At 48.7% G+C, this 13178-nt stretch overlaps 1 protein-coding gene across 4 annotated transcripts in view; it reads left to right on the top strand.

Moving 5' to 3' along the window:
- LOC144110538 (uncharacterized protein ZK1073.1) overlaps positions 1-7933 on the top strand; it is a 113813-nt gene extending 105880 nt beyond the window's left edge. For all 4 annotated transcript variants that reach the window (XM_077643540.1, XM_077643551.1, XM_077643567.1 and 1 more), the window contains 5 exons: positions 2048-2157; positions 3227-3265; positions 3479-3614; positions 6408-6459; positions 6618-7933. In XM_077643540.1, coding sequence (XP_077499666.1) covers positions 2048-2157; positions 3227-3265; positions 3479-3614; positions 6408-6459; positions 6618-6775 — 495 coding nt within the window. In that variant the 3' untranslated portion in view covers positions 6776-7933. The remainder of the gene's footprint in view (positions 1-2047; positions 2158-3226; positions 3266-3478; positions 3615-6407; positions 6460-6617) is intronic.
- Positions 7934-13178: the final 5245 nt, after the last annotated feature.

Genomic DNA, 13178 nt, shown 5'->3' with positions numbered 1-13178 from the left:
CTGTTCGAAACCTTTTTGTGAACCGTAAACTAAGTGTCAGTGAATAGAGCGTTAGCTGCAGTTGCAAATGTTTTATCTTCTCTGCAAGCAATGAACAAAAGCAATTAATTAATACTTGTCATTTGCGGGATGTGCGTCACAGTTCTTTGTTACTCGTTTTCGCGTAATCTTTTCGCTCCCAGTAGGAAATAAGCCCATAGGTGAATCCAGTCAGTTTGCACATGAGGGTGTTTTGCTTTCAAGCGCTGCCGCTTACCCAGTATCGAAAAATGTGTTGAAAATCATACTAAAACCGCGCCAATGCTGCAGGTTTCGCAGCAAAGGCGTTAGAAGATCGTATACGTGAGCAATGTGTGGGGTCACGTCCACGCAGTTTTTGTGCAGCGCCGTGAGTTTCGAAGCCATAGAATAAGAACCATGGTGCGCTGACGTTACGTGGGCCCCAGTTTCCAAGTCTCTCTGGGTACACAAAGGAGGTTTACTCGCATTTCTTAGTTACATCACGACAGCCGATGATTTCAGGGCCTCGTAAAGCCGTGAGAAACAGCTTTTTTGCCGGGAAGACATACCGCAGTTTTCCTAGTAAATAAACTCAACTGGACAGCTGCTCATAAAAAGTCATAAACACCAAATTTTAGTTGCATGCTTTCTTCTCTGTAATGATGCACAAGAGATTAGAATACATGGATCACCGTGTGGTAGTCTCTTACGACCGCTAAACAATTTATAATCGAAATTCTTCTCTTATGTTTCGGTTTCAACAACCGGACGATGGTTGTGACGTGTAAGACGTGTTTAGGTCACGCGAAGGATGAAAGAAAAGCTGCAGTACAATCGCAGATACGTCTTTTTTTGTCATTGCATCCCTTGAAGCAGGTAGGCTTAAGTAGTAGAGAATCAGAACTACGTACCAACTGTTATATTGCAGTTCTTGTTTTCACGCCTCACGTGACCTAAACACTTCTTACACGTCACAACGATTGTTCGGTTGTTGAAACCGAAAGATCAAGAAGAATTTCAATTTTTATTGCAAAATATTTTTTTAATAAGTAGTGTTGGACCGCATTTTAGGCGTCCTTTCAATCGCACGTTCAGTGTGACCATTTTGCGGACATTGCTGTAGGCGCTTTGCTGCGGCATTCGCTCGATCGAAGCACCGTTCGTTGCAGCGAGCGCTTACTGCAGCTCAGGATGTCAAAAATGGCAGTAGCAATCGCTGCAGCACTCTGCTTCGTTGCCGACTGAGGAATGGATCCGGTGGCTGCGTCCACACTGGCGAAGCAGCGTCTTAGCTGGTGCCTCAAGTGTGGACGCAGATTCGCTCGTAACAACGCCGCCCCGTGCAATGTCGTGAGAAGATGCGTAAGAGCGAATGAGCTAGGTGAGACTCGCTGAATTATTTAGCCTTGGTTATTTTTCCAAAATTTTAGTCATATCGTAGCTTCTCGCAAAATGTCGCCTGCGACGCCAATTTTGCCGCCTTTTAAAACCTAAGTATGTGTACAGGCTCGAGCAGCATCAAGAGGAACACTTTATTTTCCAACTCAAGAGCCAAGCTGATCTTTACTTACGCATCGAACTTCAAGAGACAGTGAAGGAATGGTGTGTTCTGAGGACCACTCAAAAAGCAAGCGCGCTTCTCGCTCACTCTGCGGGATTCATACACCGGCAGGGCGCTGCCATTCAAAACTTCGCTTATCTCTTATTGTTGTTGCAGTTTTGTAAAGATGATATTGAGAAATTGTTGCAGTGTCTGGCAGCGGTTGTTTGCTAACCACAAAAAAACAAACACAGCTGCAGTAGTGCGCAGTGCTGTTTTTCTAGGTTCGTGGTTGCTCGAAAGCCTGCAACGAGCTTTTTTCATGTTCTTGTTATCCTCTTTACAAAAAAAATGAAATACCGCGGATTAAAATTTACTTCTGCTTGCGTAGCTCTCCATTCTCTGACATTGGATTCAAGCACACTGTACACAGGGTGGCTGTTCGCCAGTCGTTTCACGTGCCTGAAAACGAAGAACCGTGCCGCTAACCGTCTGTCCGCTTTGCAGCAACTGGAGATGGTGGACAACAAGGAACGTCTAATCTCCGACTACACCGAGAAACTCAAGAAGCAGATCAATCCACGCAACCTGAAGCGCTACGTCGAGTCTTACATGAAGTACGCCTTTCCTCGATCACACTTAATTTTTTCAAACAGGACATGTGCCGCGGCTAATGAAACGCGTCTTTTACTTGCGCATGTCACTGAAACTTTACGTAGTCGTATAGTCAAAGCATGCGTCGAAGTAATGGGCTCACGGCAAGCGCACGCCGAAATTAACTCTAGTGCGAGCTGATAGAGAAAGTCAGTTGGCGTGGCAGCCTAATGCAAATTCCGAGAATAATGAGGGCTTAATTGGTTCTGTTATTGGCGGAGGCCGGGAGTAAGATGCTAGTTGACGTGTCTTCACCGCCTGCCTAAAGTGTCAAAGCGAGATTCTAGTTCTCCGCCTGTGCATGCGTATCGCAGTTGCACTGCTCGCTTCGAAAACTGAAACAAAACGAGCAGCCATTCTCGTTGACTCTCCGGAACTGTATCATGTCACAACCAATGTTCCCGTTGACTTAGAACGTATTGCTGGCCTAGTTGATGCGCGACAAAAAGCACCGCGCACTAAGACACACCGAGAGAGAAACGTAAGAACGTATATCCATTTCGCCGTGTTTCCTAGCAATTCTTCCGAGGTATCACCTATTCTTATCGTTTCTGTGTACCTGTGTATCGAACGGCTATATGACAGCAGCCAGGTTATTACCGGGCTTACTTACATAATGGACACTCTTTTTTGCTCAAGAAATTACTGAACTTTTGGGGGTGCGTTCATTACCAGGGGCAAACTATTGATAAAAACTGGTAAAACGGGACGAAAAGTACGCTAGTGGAATAAATACTTGATTCGGTGTGAATCACCTTCAAAATAAAACAAAACGCAGTCTTGAGCACTGTTTACTTGCTCGAGAGCACAGTGAACGAATTTTGTCTTAAACCTGCACACCTTAAACCTTCTTTTCCACAGCCGAAGTAGGTATGCATCAATTACGCGATTAAATGCGGTATTTATGCCACAAAACGAAGATATTGGGCAAAGCGAATGAGCTGGGCGGGAATGGCGGAATCGCTTCTCTCGAGCGATATCTTGGTATTTTCCTCGTCTCGAGAGTAATCGCTGCGACTTCTCATTTCGCAGCCGCAAAGACATCAGCGGACTCATCGAAGCAAACCTCAAGTAAGTGCGCCCACCCCGCAGAATCTTTAGCTGCGGCTTCCTTCCGATGGGGCATGTGCTAGCCGGCTACTCCGTGGAACAGGCGCGGAGGGAATCGGCCCACCGAGTGGGGATTTCACTTCTCGCCTGTGCCCGTCGCGGCACTGATGCACGCGGAGCATGCGGGACGGGGCGCCGTGCTTGGGCTGCGCTCAGCGGCGCGCTGACTCGCAGGACCATGGACGTGCTGCTGGTGACGGGCAGCAAGGCGGCCCATGCGCAGGCGGTGCAAAACATGTACGCTCGCATGGACAAGCAGAAGACATCTCTGCTCAAAGTGGACGCTGTCGGCGACGTCCTGCAAGAGTCTGTGAGTGCCCCTGGCTCGGCCCTGTCGTGTTCTCGGCCGAGTAACAAACATTAACTCCAGTCACAAGTAGAGCTGCAAAATTTCCAGAAATTTTCACAGCTCGAAAAAAAAAACTTTTTTCCTGCGTTTTGTTTTCAGAAAAATACGAAATTTCGGAAACAAACCCGAACGCATTTTATTAAGCACATTTACTTTCTAAATCAGAAATAAGTAAATAATTACACCAAAGCAAAAAAAATGCCACAGAGCCGTTAGGAAAATATCGTGACACATTGCACACAAAAAAACTGACCCAAGGCATTGCATATGCTTGCTCGTGCGCTTTTTCCCACATTGAGGTTTAGTATGCACGAACACAAGCCTTTGACTGCCCTCTCCCGCCAGCCTGTTGCGCAACTTCGTATGCACATTACTGAACTTAGGCCAGTTTCTTTCACATTGAGAGTAGCCGACACGCGACTGACGTCAGCGGTTGGTTGCCTTGCCACCTTGTGGACGGCTCCAGATGCGTGACAGACCAAACTTCCCTCGCCGTGGCTTTGATGCTTATTGCATCGATGGTCAGAACGGTGCTAAATCAAAGGATAAAAAAAAATCACCGTAGGGGGTTTTTCATCGCACGGTTCAACCTTCACGGTTTGCAGGGTTAACTCGAGAGCTAATTTAGCTATATGATCACTTTTGCTCCTTGCTCCGGGTGTCGCAATAGGTATTCCGTCAGCTTAGTGCTCACACAAAGCGCAACTCTTTGTTAAAGCCTGGTCCAGCTTACCTGGGACACCTTGTACGCGGGGTATCCTTAGTTCAGCGATGCATGGTTTCGTCGCTATCGCAGCTAACCGAACTTCATCTACATACACTCTAAGCACGAATTAGCCTAAACATGGGAGCGTAAAGGGATTAAGCTGTCCGTTAATGCATTCCCTTTTAGGGGCAAGATATGCTGCCCAAGCCCTGGGGTGGATTTGCGTAACTAAAAATACGGACTACTTTCGATTGACAACGGAAACAAATTCCCTCTTCTAAACATGCGAAGCCCTAGCAGTTACGAAGATTAAAAATCAGGTTTTAATCTCCTCTAATTGCTAACCTCAAGGCTTCCGGTGCTCCGTTTAAAAGCCTCCTTCCATTGTTAACTGCATTATGTTCCTATGCATTGTGGTGGGAACACGCCTCCGTTGCCAAGAGTAAGAACTCGATCACATATCTAGTGATCGAAATCTACCCCGTGACTTGTGCAGCATATATCCCGGATCTAAAGGAAGTTCGCTAGAGAGCAGCGTATTCCCCTTTCACTCCAATGTAGCCTAATTCGTCTTTAGAGTGTACTTGCCAAGCGGACAGTATTACAACACGCTCGCTAAAATCGGTCATGTCTCGCTCCAGAGTTTCGGCAACATGTGTGTATTACACAATTAACAACAGCCTCGATTGCCTTGTGAGAAAAGTGAGAACAACGCAGGGTGAGGGAGGAGGCGACGGTGGCCCCTTGTGTCCCGTCCTCTGCCTTCCGCCTAGAACATCCTTCCGCTCCTCACTCTTCCGAAAATGACCAAACTAGCCTGGCGCCCCTTCCTCATCTCTTCCCTCGTGGTCCAACCGAGAAGTGCACCCTTATTTCCTTTCCTTGGAACCAGTTTTCATTTAATGACTTTCTCGTCACCAACACGCGCATTCGTCATTTAATGTTTCTCGTCAGGTGCACGGTATGGAGTAAAATGCGAACAGGCACCTTGCTGCACATTGGAGCTGATGTTTGTCCACCCGGCTGTGTGCCCTTTCCCGCACGCTCGTCAAGTCGCTCTGTTTATTAAGTAATGGTTCAAAATCAAAACGACATTTGCCATCGATATCTCAAGTCACGTGACGTTTCTGAGAACAGCGTCGTGCCCTTGCCCCCATCCGTTCCTGCGTTTTATGTCAGGAAAATCCTGCATCGATTCACCTACCGTGCCAATCCTTTTGAAATTTCAAAGGCTGTTTGAAGTAATGGTCATTGATTTTGTGTCTTTTTGTTTTGTGCTAGCATTACTGGCAGCACCGCAATGGCGCTGCACAGAGTGCTACCAGAGCCCCTCTCTGTCCTTTACACGCTCGGAAAAGGCGTATAGTTAACCTACATAAAGGGTTCAAAGCTTCTGCGCATGCGCAAGGCACTGTCGCGTCGTGGCCGATCGCACAATGAGGGGAGTAAATTTTTACATCAAAAACTGATTATAACCTGTGCAGGAAACAGTGGCAAAGCTTGGCGTTTTTTTCTTCTTTAATATGCGCTGACAATGAGCAAGGAGGTTAGAAGAGAAAGCTTCGGGAAAGAATGAATGCAGCTACCCTCCTAGCCCAGCACGCGACGCTCGTAGTAGTGCAATTGGCCAAGTTCTCGTGACTCTTTGTGACTCGAATAAAATTCGATATTATAGATGCGAAGAAGAGGCCCTTGTTCGTCAAGGCCAACTGACCCTTCGCTCAAAAAGGAGCTGTCGCACGCGCAAGCAGCCACTGTGCTAGGATTTTCCCTCGTTTCGTATGCGCCGAGTAATTCAAAGTGTTTAAAAGTTCGGCCATCAAAACTTTCTGCTGGCAACTGTGCACTTGTCCCCAGATGATTAGCTTCTGGTCGCTGCAAATTTGATGGCGGATGCCAGATACAGTTACTCATATGGTGACGATTAACCGCTGTCGTGGGGCAGTGTATGGGTCGTCAGGCTTTCTCAAGAACTTGTAAACGTCATATTGGACACGTTTGTGAAACAAGCGTCGCTCACGGTGTTTTTGTTGCCGCTTTCTTTTCAGCCTGAGAAACTCGCCCAGAGCCTTTTGTTGTTTGTCAAAGGATTGGGATTCCGTAAGTGCTTCCTCCTTCTGCACCGGGAACACCTTCGACGCAGCGCGTGCGGCGCCCCCTAGCGGGGCCTTTCGCTGCTCGAGGTGGTCTCGTGTGCCCGCGGTGCATGTCCCATCGGCCCGTCCGAGTGACCACAGCGCGCGCTGTCGTTGCTGCAGTGACCTCTATCACCTTGCCTGGTGTGGAAAGACAGAGAACCTTTTCCGGGGGCGACCACAAAATGCTGGGCGCCGTGGGCCGCCGACACACCCTCTCGATGGAGGACTACGACATACCTCGGACGAGAAGGACTTCGCTCACTGCTGTACAGAAATAAGGCGGCCTTTCCTGCTGTTGTTGACCTGGGTACTGAGAGCGCGTTGCTTCGCTGCTTCGGGGGAGCCGCACCTGCTTCACTTCCATTCTCGTGTGTTCCGGGTTGAGGGCTGACGCGCAGGGGGCAAAGGAAGCGTGCCAAAGTACGCCGCCGTCAAACAACGCGGAAAGCCCTACAACAGTTTACGAGTCCTGTCCCATCTGTCCCGTCAGATAGCGGTGGGCAATCGGAGAGCATTGAGCAGCCCTGCGGTAAATTGACGGGATATTGCCCCCTTGTAGGCCTCCACCTCTTGCATGCGGGCCTTCTCTCGCGCCGCCGCCGCCGTCGTGTGTCTCCGTTCGATGTTCGTGCCCCCCTCCCCCGCGCTTCTTCTTTCCGTGTGCCATAAACGCCAAGGCTTCGTGTCCCGAAATTGGCAGGCCCCGTGCACGGCGGAAGCCAAGCGACGCCCGCCAGTGACCTGACGACGAGTGGGCGCGCTGGGTCCAAGCCTGTCCCCTGCCGCGGGGGACCAGCCAATCGTGGAGGCAAGCTGTCGTCTTACACGAGAGGGGAAGAGAGTCGTTTTGCATTTTCTATCCGTGTGTAGACGCTTCAGGGCTGTAGACCCTCCTCCCTAGGGTGTGTAGCCGCCATCAGTATCTCGGAACTATGCCATACGATCAGATGCATGCTGTATGATACACCTACCGGTTTATTTATGCGTGTAACTTCGCCAAAGGATAGCTCCAAAGCAAACTGTATCTTTGCAGTTGTGGCTCGTCCCGCGCATGTGCAGTATCTGGTCGGCAGAGTCGTTTTTCTTGCAGCGCGTGTACTTTCCTTTGTAACCGATAGCATACCTGAGCATGGCGTTGCTTTCTGCTCAGTGTTTGGACACACCCATGCTTCTGAAATAAGCATAGAAACATATGTGCTAGGAGCTACTGGCGTAGTACTGGATACACCGGACAGTTTCTTTCAAGTATCTTGAGTAAGCGTGTTTCGGCTGGTAACACCTCCTGGAGCACTTTTACAAGCGGACCTTGGAAATATGTCTCCCAGTAGTTATCGCTGCAGTACAAGATATATATATAAATATATATATATATGTATTATTAGTGCAAGTTGCAGTAAAACAATAAAAAACTATATATGTATAGAAGTTGGAATAAATGCGACTTGTGTTTTTTTCTTTCAATCGGGGAGGGCACGCCTCCGCACTCGAGAGCTGTGGCGGCCGCCTTTTGCTGGAAACGCCTTGCGCCCGCAGCCTGTGATACATAGCCTGCACGATGGCTTTGTCGAGCAGGTGTCGGTGCGGCTGTCCAAAATTGTGCCGGTGCCACAGCTACATTGGGCGTCGGAGTTCTTTTTAAACTCCACAGAAGGTGACATCTGATGTCACTCCCTCCATAGATCCAGACTATTCTGCAAATCGCACCGAGATGCGTTTGGCTCGCTCTGGCGGGCTGCGCTTGTTTATTTATTTGGGAGATACAACAGTCTCGGAAGACCAAACAGGTGGGAGCATACAGATACAAATTTTAACATAGCAGTGCTTACAGAGAGCAGTAGCATATACCGTTTCGATTATTAAGCTGAAAATCCTGAATCCTCGGAATCCAAAGTTCGCTCCATAAGGGACATCGAATAGGATGATCCGGAAGTGATACCTGGCGAAACGAGGGGCACGTGCCTGTTGATCTGCTTGTTTACTGCGTCTGCCGCTAAATACGCTCAAGCCTTCCGGAGGCCAACACAAAGTAGTGTTTTTTGGCACTCGGTAGCCATTAACGAGCGCTCTGCAGAAGTAACTGAAGTCTCCCTTACATCACACCAAACATCTCTGCTCAAATACTCTAACTGCATAACTCACAATTCAGTACAAGATACACTAGAAGGTCTGTACTAAGAGTGCAGCATTTGCAATAATAATAATAATTGGTTTTGGGGGGAAAGGAAATGGCGCAGTATCTGTCTCATATATCTTTGGACACCTGAACCGCGCCGTAAGGGAAAGGATAAAGGAGGGAATGAAAGAAGAAAGGAAGAATAGGTGCCGTAGTGGAGGGCTCCGGAATAATTTCGACCACCTGGGGATCTTTAACGTGCACTGACATCGCACAGCACACGGGCGCCTTGGCGTTTTTCCTCCATAAAAAGAAAACTGCACTGTGTAAAAGCAAGTGCTTTGAGAGAGTATTTTTCGCACTGGGTTTTGAAGCAAGCTCTAGGTGCAACACTTTACTGTAGCCGAATCGGCCTCTCCCTCACAAGCTAGCAAAATTAGTCCAATTTCGCCAACTTTTCCGAAAAGATGATGCGAAAACTCAAGCACTACACAAAACAGGACCATATTTGCTGACCGAGGTTCCAAATTTAGAAAGGCAGATGACAACAGGTAAATTGTGCATAAATATATGTCATTATCATCATCAGCCTGACTACGCCCACTGCCGGACAAAGGCCTTTCCATATCTCCAATTAGCGCTTCCCTCTGCCAGCTGCGGACACACTATCCCCACAATCCTCCTCCGCCCGCTTAACTTACTGCCGCTCTCTGCTACGATTCCCTTCCCTTCGAATCCAGTCTGTTACCCTTAAAGGGGCTCTGAAACACCTTCCGAGAAAAGCACATCAACTAGATCAATCACTGCACTGTGTTGTCAGCAACACCTGGGCCAAATAATACTTCTACACGCAGCAGAGGACCCACAATCACGCGCGAAAGTTGGCGAGCCCTTCCCGGCGACGTTTTCATGCTCGCACCCTCCTCCATCGCTTGCACCTGCGTATACAAGGTGAGAGGTGGCTATTGGTTCGATTCTTTTGACGTCAGGCAGCCGCCATGGCCGCGGCCAATAATAAGCCGCGTAGCTTCGGCGTGTCAGGAAGCTCCGCTCCCGGAGGTGGTGCCGGCGGAGGAGCGCCGACCTTCCAGCGTGCAAAAAGTGACGAGAGGAGAGGGAAGGGCGCGCAGACGCTGAAGTTCAAATTTTGACTACAGATAACTGAGCTTCTACAAAGCGCACTAAAAAAATTCTTGCTGAACAATATTCGTCAAGCGGTGTGCTTTAACATCCCAGGCATACCGCAACTTTATCAGGGCCCCTTTCAGAGCCCATTTAAGGACCATCGGTTATCTTTCCTTCGCATTACGTGCCCTGCCCAAGCCCATTTCTTCCACTTGATTTCGACTATGATGTCATTAACCCGTGTTTGATCCCTGATCCACTCTCTTAAGAAACGCACCCACTACATGCATCAGAAGTACATATGACTCCTAATACACACAGAAGTCAGATTCAAGGGCCTTAGTTCGTTGTTAGGGCTACAAAAACGCCTCTCTAAACTTGCTTCCGTGGCAAATAGATGCGTTACTTGATTAACACCCTGAAAAATGTTGCTTTGAGTGACCTTGGGCGCCGACGCTGGCCTGTTGGTAATTCATACACATGCCAACGAACAAAGCTGAAAGAGAACAGTGAAAAAGAGGACATGAGCGCTGTGCCATCCTGTACCACCTATACGCGTCACCAGCAGCGAGGCGATCTGTCATTTCCCGATCCACATTTCAGCAGCGCATTCGCAAATACACATTTCAGCTGCCGAACGCTGAAGGGAACACTTATCGTCGTAACTGGTAAGCTGTCCCGGAAGGCAACACTCGTGCTCTCTAAGTCACTTCGTAACGCTGAAACAGTACACATTGCGGAATGTCTTTCAGGGGCTTATTGGGGGCAGGCGTACTATGTTTCGGTACGCCCATTTTAATTTTAATAGCCTCTTAATTGTCTAGGCAGAAAAGAAAATAGACAAAACATATGCACAGTTTCAGAGCGTAACATTTCAGCCAAGTGAACATTATTTAGCACTGAGCCTAAAGAAAGCACCCGCATCGTTCTGGCAAGCAGGCCTGTCTTATCGAAACAAGAGCAAGGCATGTACAGTCTTTGTGAAAAATATACAGCCAAAGGGGTTTGCTTCCAAGCCGTGCTCTTAAGCACATTTGACGCACCTAAGCTTGGGACGGTTGAGGACCTAGGTTCCTCCCGCCTTCGTGAGGTTAGGGTTCCTGAGCATGCTAGAGGAGCCGCGCTGAAGGGCTCAGAAGCAGACCCTTTGGGGCTAGATACTTTTGACAAAGATTGTACCTCTTCAGTTGTAGTGACGGCCTGTCTGAAAAGAACGACTTTGCTTCTCGTACATATCGCCCGTACATAGTGTCCTGTCGAGTCTGACAGTCCATCGATGACTTTCTAAATGCAGCGCGAGGATAAACTCTAAAACACGTCGATTTTCCCACCTAATGACTTAGTGAAGCAACGAATCCGCCTTTTTCACAAGATATGCGTCCTCTGGAGAGTGGCGAAAATTCGTCTGCTACTGACTGCAAACAAACGCACGTGGGAGACCCAAGAGCGATCTAGTTCCACGAGGAGCCAACTGCGCCTGCGAAGTGGCAAGTGTGCTGGCGTGCGTGCATACGTCCGTGCGCGCGGTTGCTTGATGGCTGCCGCCATCTGTCGAATGCGCCTGTAACCAACAAGAAATGCGCATGCGCAGTAGAAGTGCCCGTTCAAAGTAGGGTTTCTAAATATTGCCTACACGGAAAGCTGGCGCCACCAACGTTCTTAGACAGTTTCAGTTTCACAGCTTCCTATACCCGTCGCTTGCCGGCATGCCTACCGAGGATGTCGCTGGAACTAACGGCGCTGCAGTCGCGCTTTTCTGCACATCACGCTCGTCGTCAGCTACACCGTGGCTGCAACTCTGTAAAGACAGGCGGCGGCGCCCGTACCTTCAAGCCAATTCATTTTTTCCGGCGTGAACAAACAAGAGTGTGGTCTAGCTGGCGTCGGTACATGGTGAAAATACCTCGATAATTGCAGAGCACTAGGGTACACACACTTAGGTTGAGATGAGCGACAAGATATAAATGAGACGTGCTTCTCCTCTTATGTGTTGTGCGTTTCTCATGCCGTCCAAGCCAACGTTCTTAGACAGTTTCAGTTTCGCAGCTCCGCTCGGGAGGTGGCGAAAGTGGCGGTCGTGGGAACTAGCGGCGCTGCAGTCGATCTTTCCTACATCGTCTGTAGTCGCGGGAGTTTCGCTCGCTGCGGTAACTACAGGCTAATCGGATTTTCAAGCTCGTTTTTGTGTGAATGGCGCTCGTATTGATTGTCAAAACCTCTTTCTGGTGAAATCTACGCACTTGGTGACTTCAAGCGAATGTTACACATGCCATCCTGCTTTGCGCCCGGCTGCACAAGTGGCAACAGAAACGACGCCACAGATTATTTTTTTCACGGCGCCTCGCGATGATAGCCACTTGAATAATGGGAGCAGATACTGCGTCGCAAGAACAGCTGTCTGGCATGTCTAACGTTTGTGAGCGTGATTTTTAGAACGATATTATCAAAGACTATAAGCACGTGCGTTATACACGGGCAATAGGTGTGAATTCCTCGTGGGAACTCTGCGCTGCACGATGCCGTCCCTGGACTCTTTTTTTCCTGTCTTTCCAAGCAAATCTCAAAATCAATAAACGTGCAAGCCGAAAGTAGCCCCAGAAGTGTGCTTTCATGCAGGCTTATAAGTACAGAGATGATAGCACCGACAGTACGTATACTATCTAGGTCTTATAGCAAGCCGTTCGTATGCACTCATTCGAATGAGTTGGCGCCGCTTTCTTGCTCGGCCGAGACCGAGACGCTTGGTGACGTGAGAGTGTTACGCTGCCGTTTGCGGATAGGCGACATTAAGATATATGCGCGATGAACATGCAAGGTGTTTGGAGTTTTCTACTCAATAGAGCTATCCGCAGGTAGTCTAATAATTCTGACGGCTGTTGTCAACAAGGTGGTAGCTCTGTGGCTGCAAGATGCACAACTGTTGAAAGCTACAGCCTCTTTCGCCCACCTTGAGAGAAACCTGGTGGAAGCGCGCAGGAGGCTTAAACATCTGTTCAGGTGTTCAACAATTCTTGATGACCAGGTGGCGAAGTCGGAAACTGCTTATCACAGACAACTGCTGCGTGGTAGAAAAACGAGAAAAGTCCCGGAACTGAAGGCAGCAGTCCCAGAAATTACAGACCATGGAGCTCAAAGAGCACTACTTGATCTCCCATTCAGTTTGCAGCGCCTGGCATTCATGTCATCAGCATTTGGCATGATAGTGCACAGCTCGATCCTTGTGCACTGAAATAATTCTGTCGTGACATCCGAATGGTGCTAAGTGCTATAACCTACGAGAATACAGCAAAAAACTAAACAGCTTGGATGGCATTGTCGAGACACGCAACAATTCAAAGGCGAAGCGTGCCTGTTCTAGTATCATGTCGTTCGTTCCAACCTCAGCTTGTGCACACTTGTGCCCTCCAAACAACGTGGTATTTTCGCCACGCCCCAACTAGACC

Source organism: Amblyomma americanum, chromosome 1 (assembly GCF_052857255.1).
Source record: "Amblyomma americanum isolate KBUSLIRL-KWMA chromosome 1, ASM5285725v1, whole genome shotgun sequence".
NCBI lineage: Eukaryota > Metazoa > Arthropoda > Arachnida > Ixodida > Ixodidae > Amblyomma > Amblyomma americanum.
Note: the sequence above shows the minus strand (reverse complement) of the source record. Positions and strands in the feature narration are given on the sequence as shown.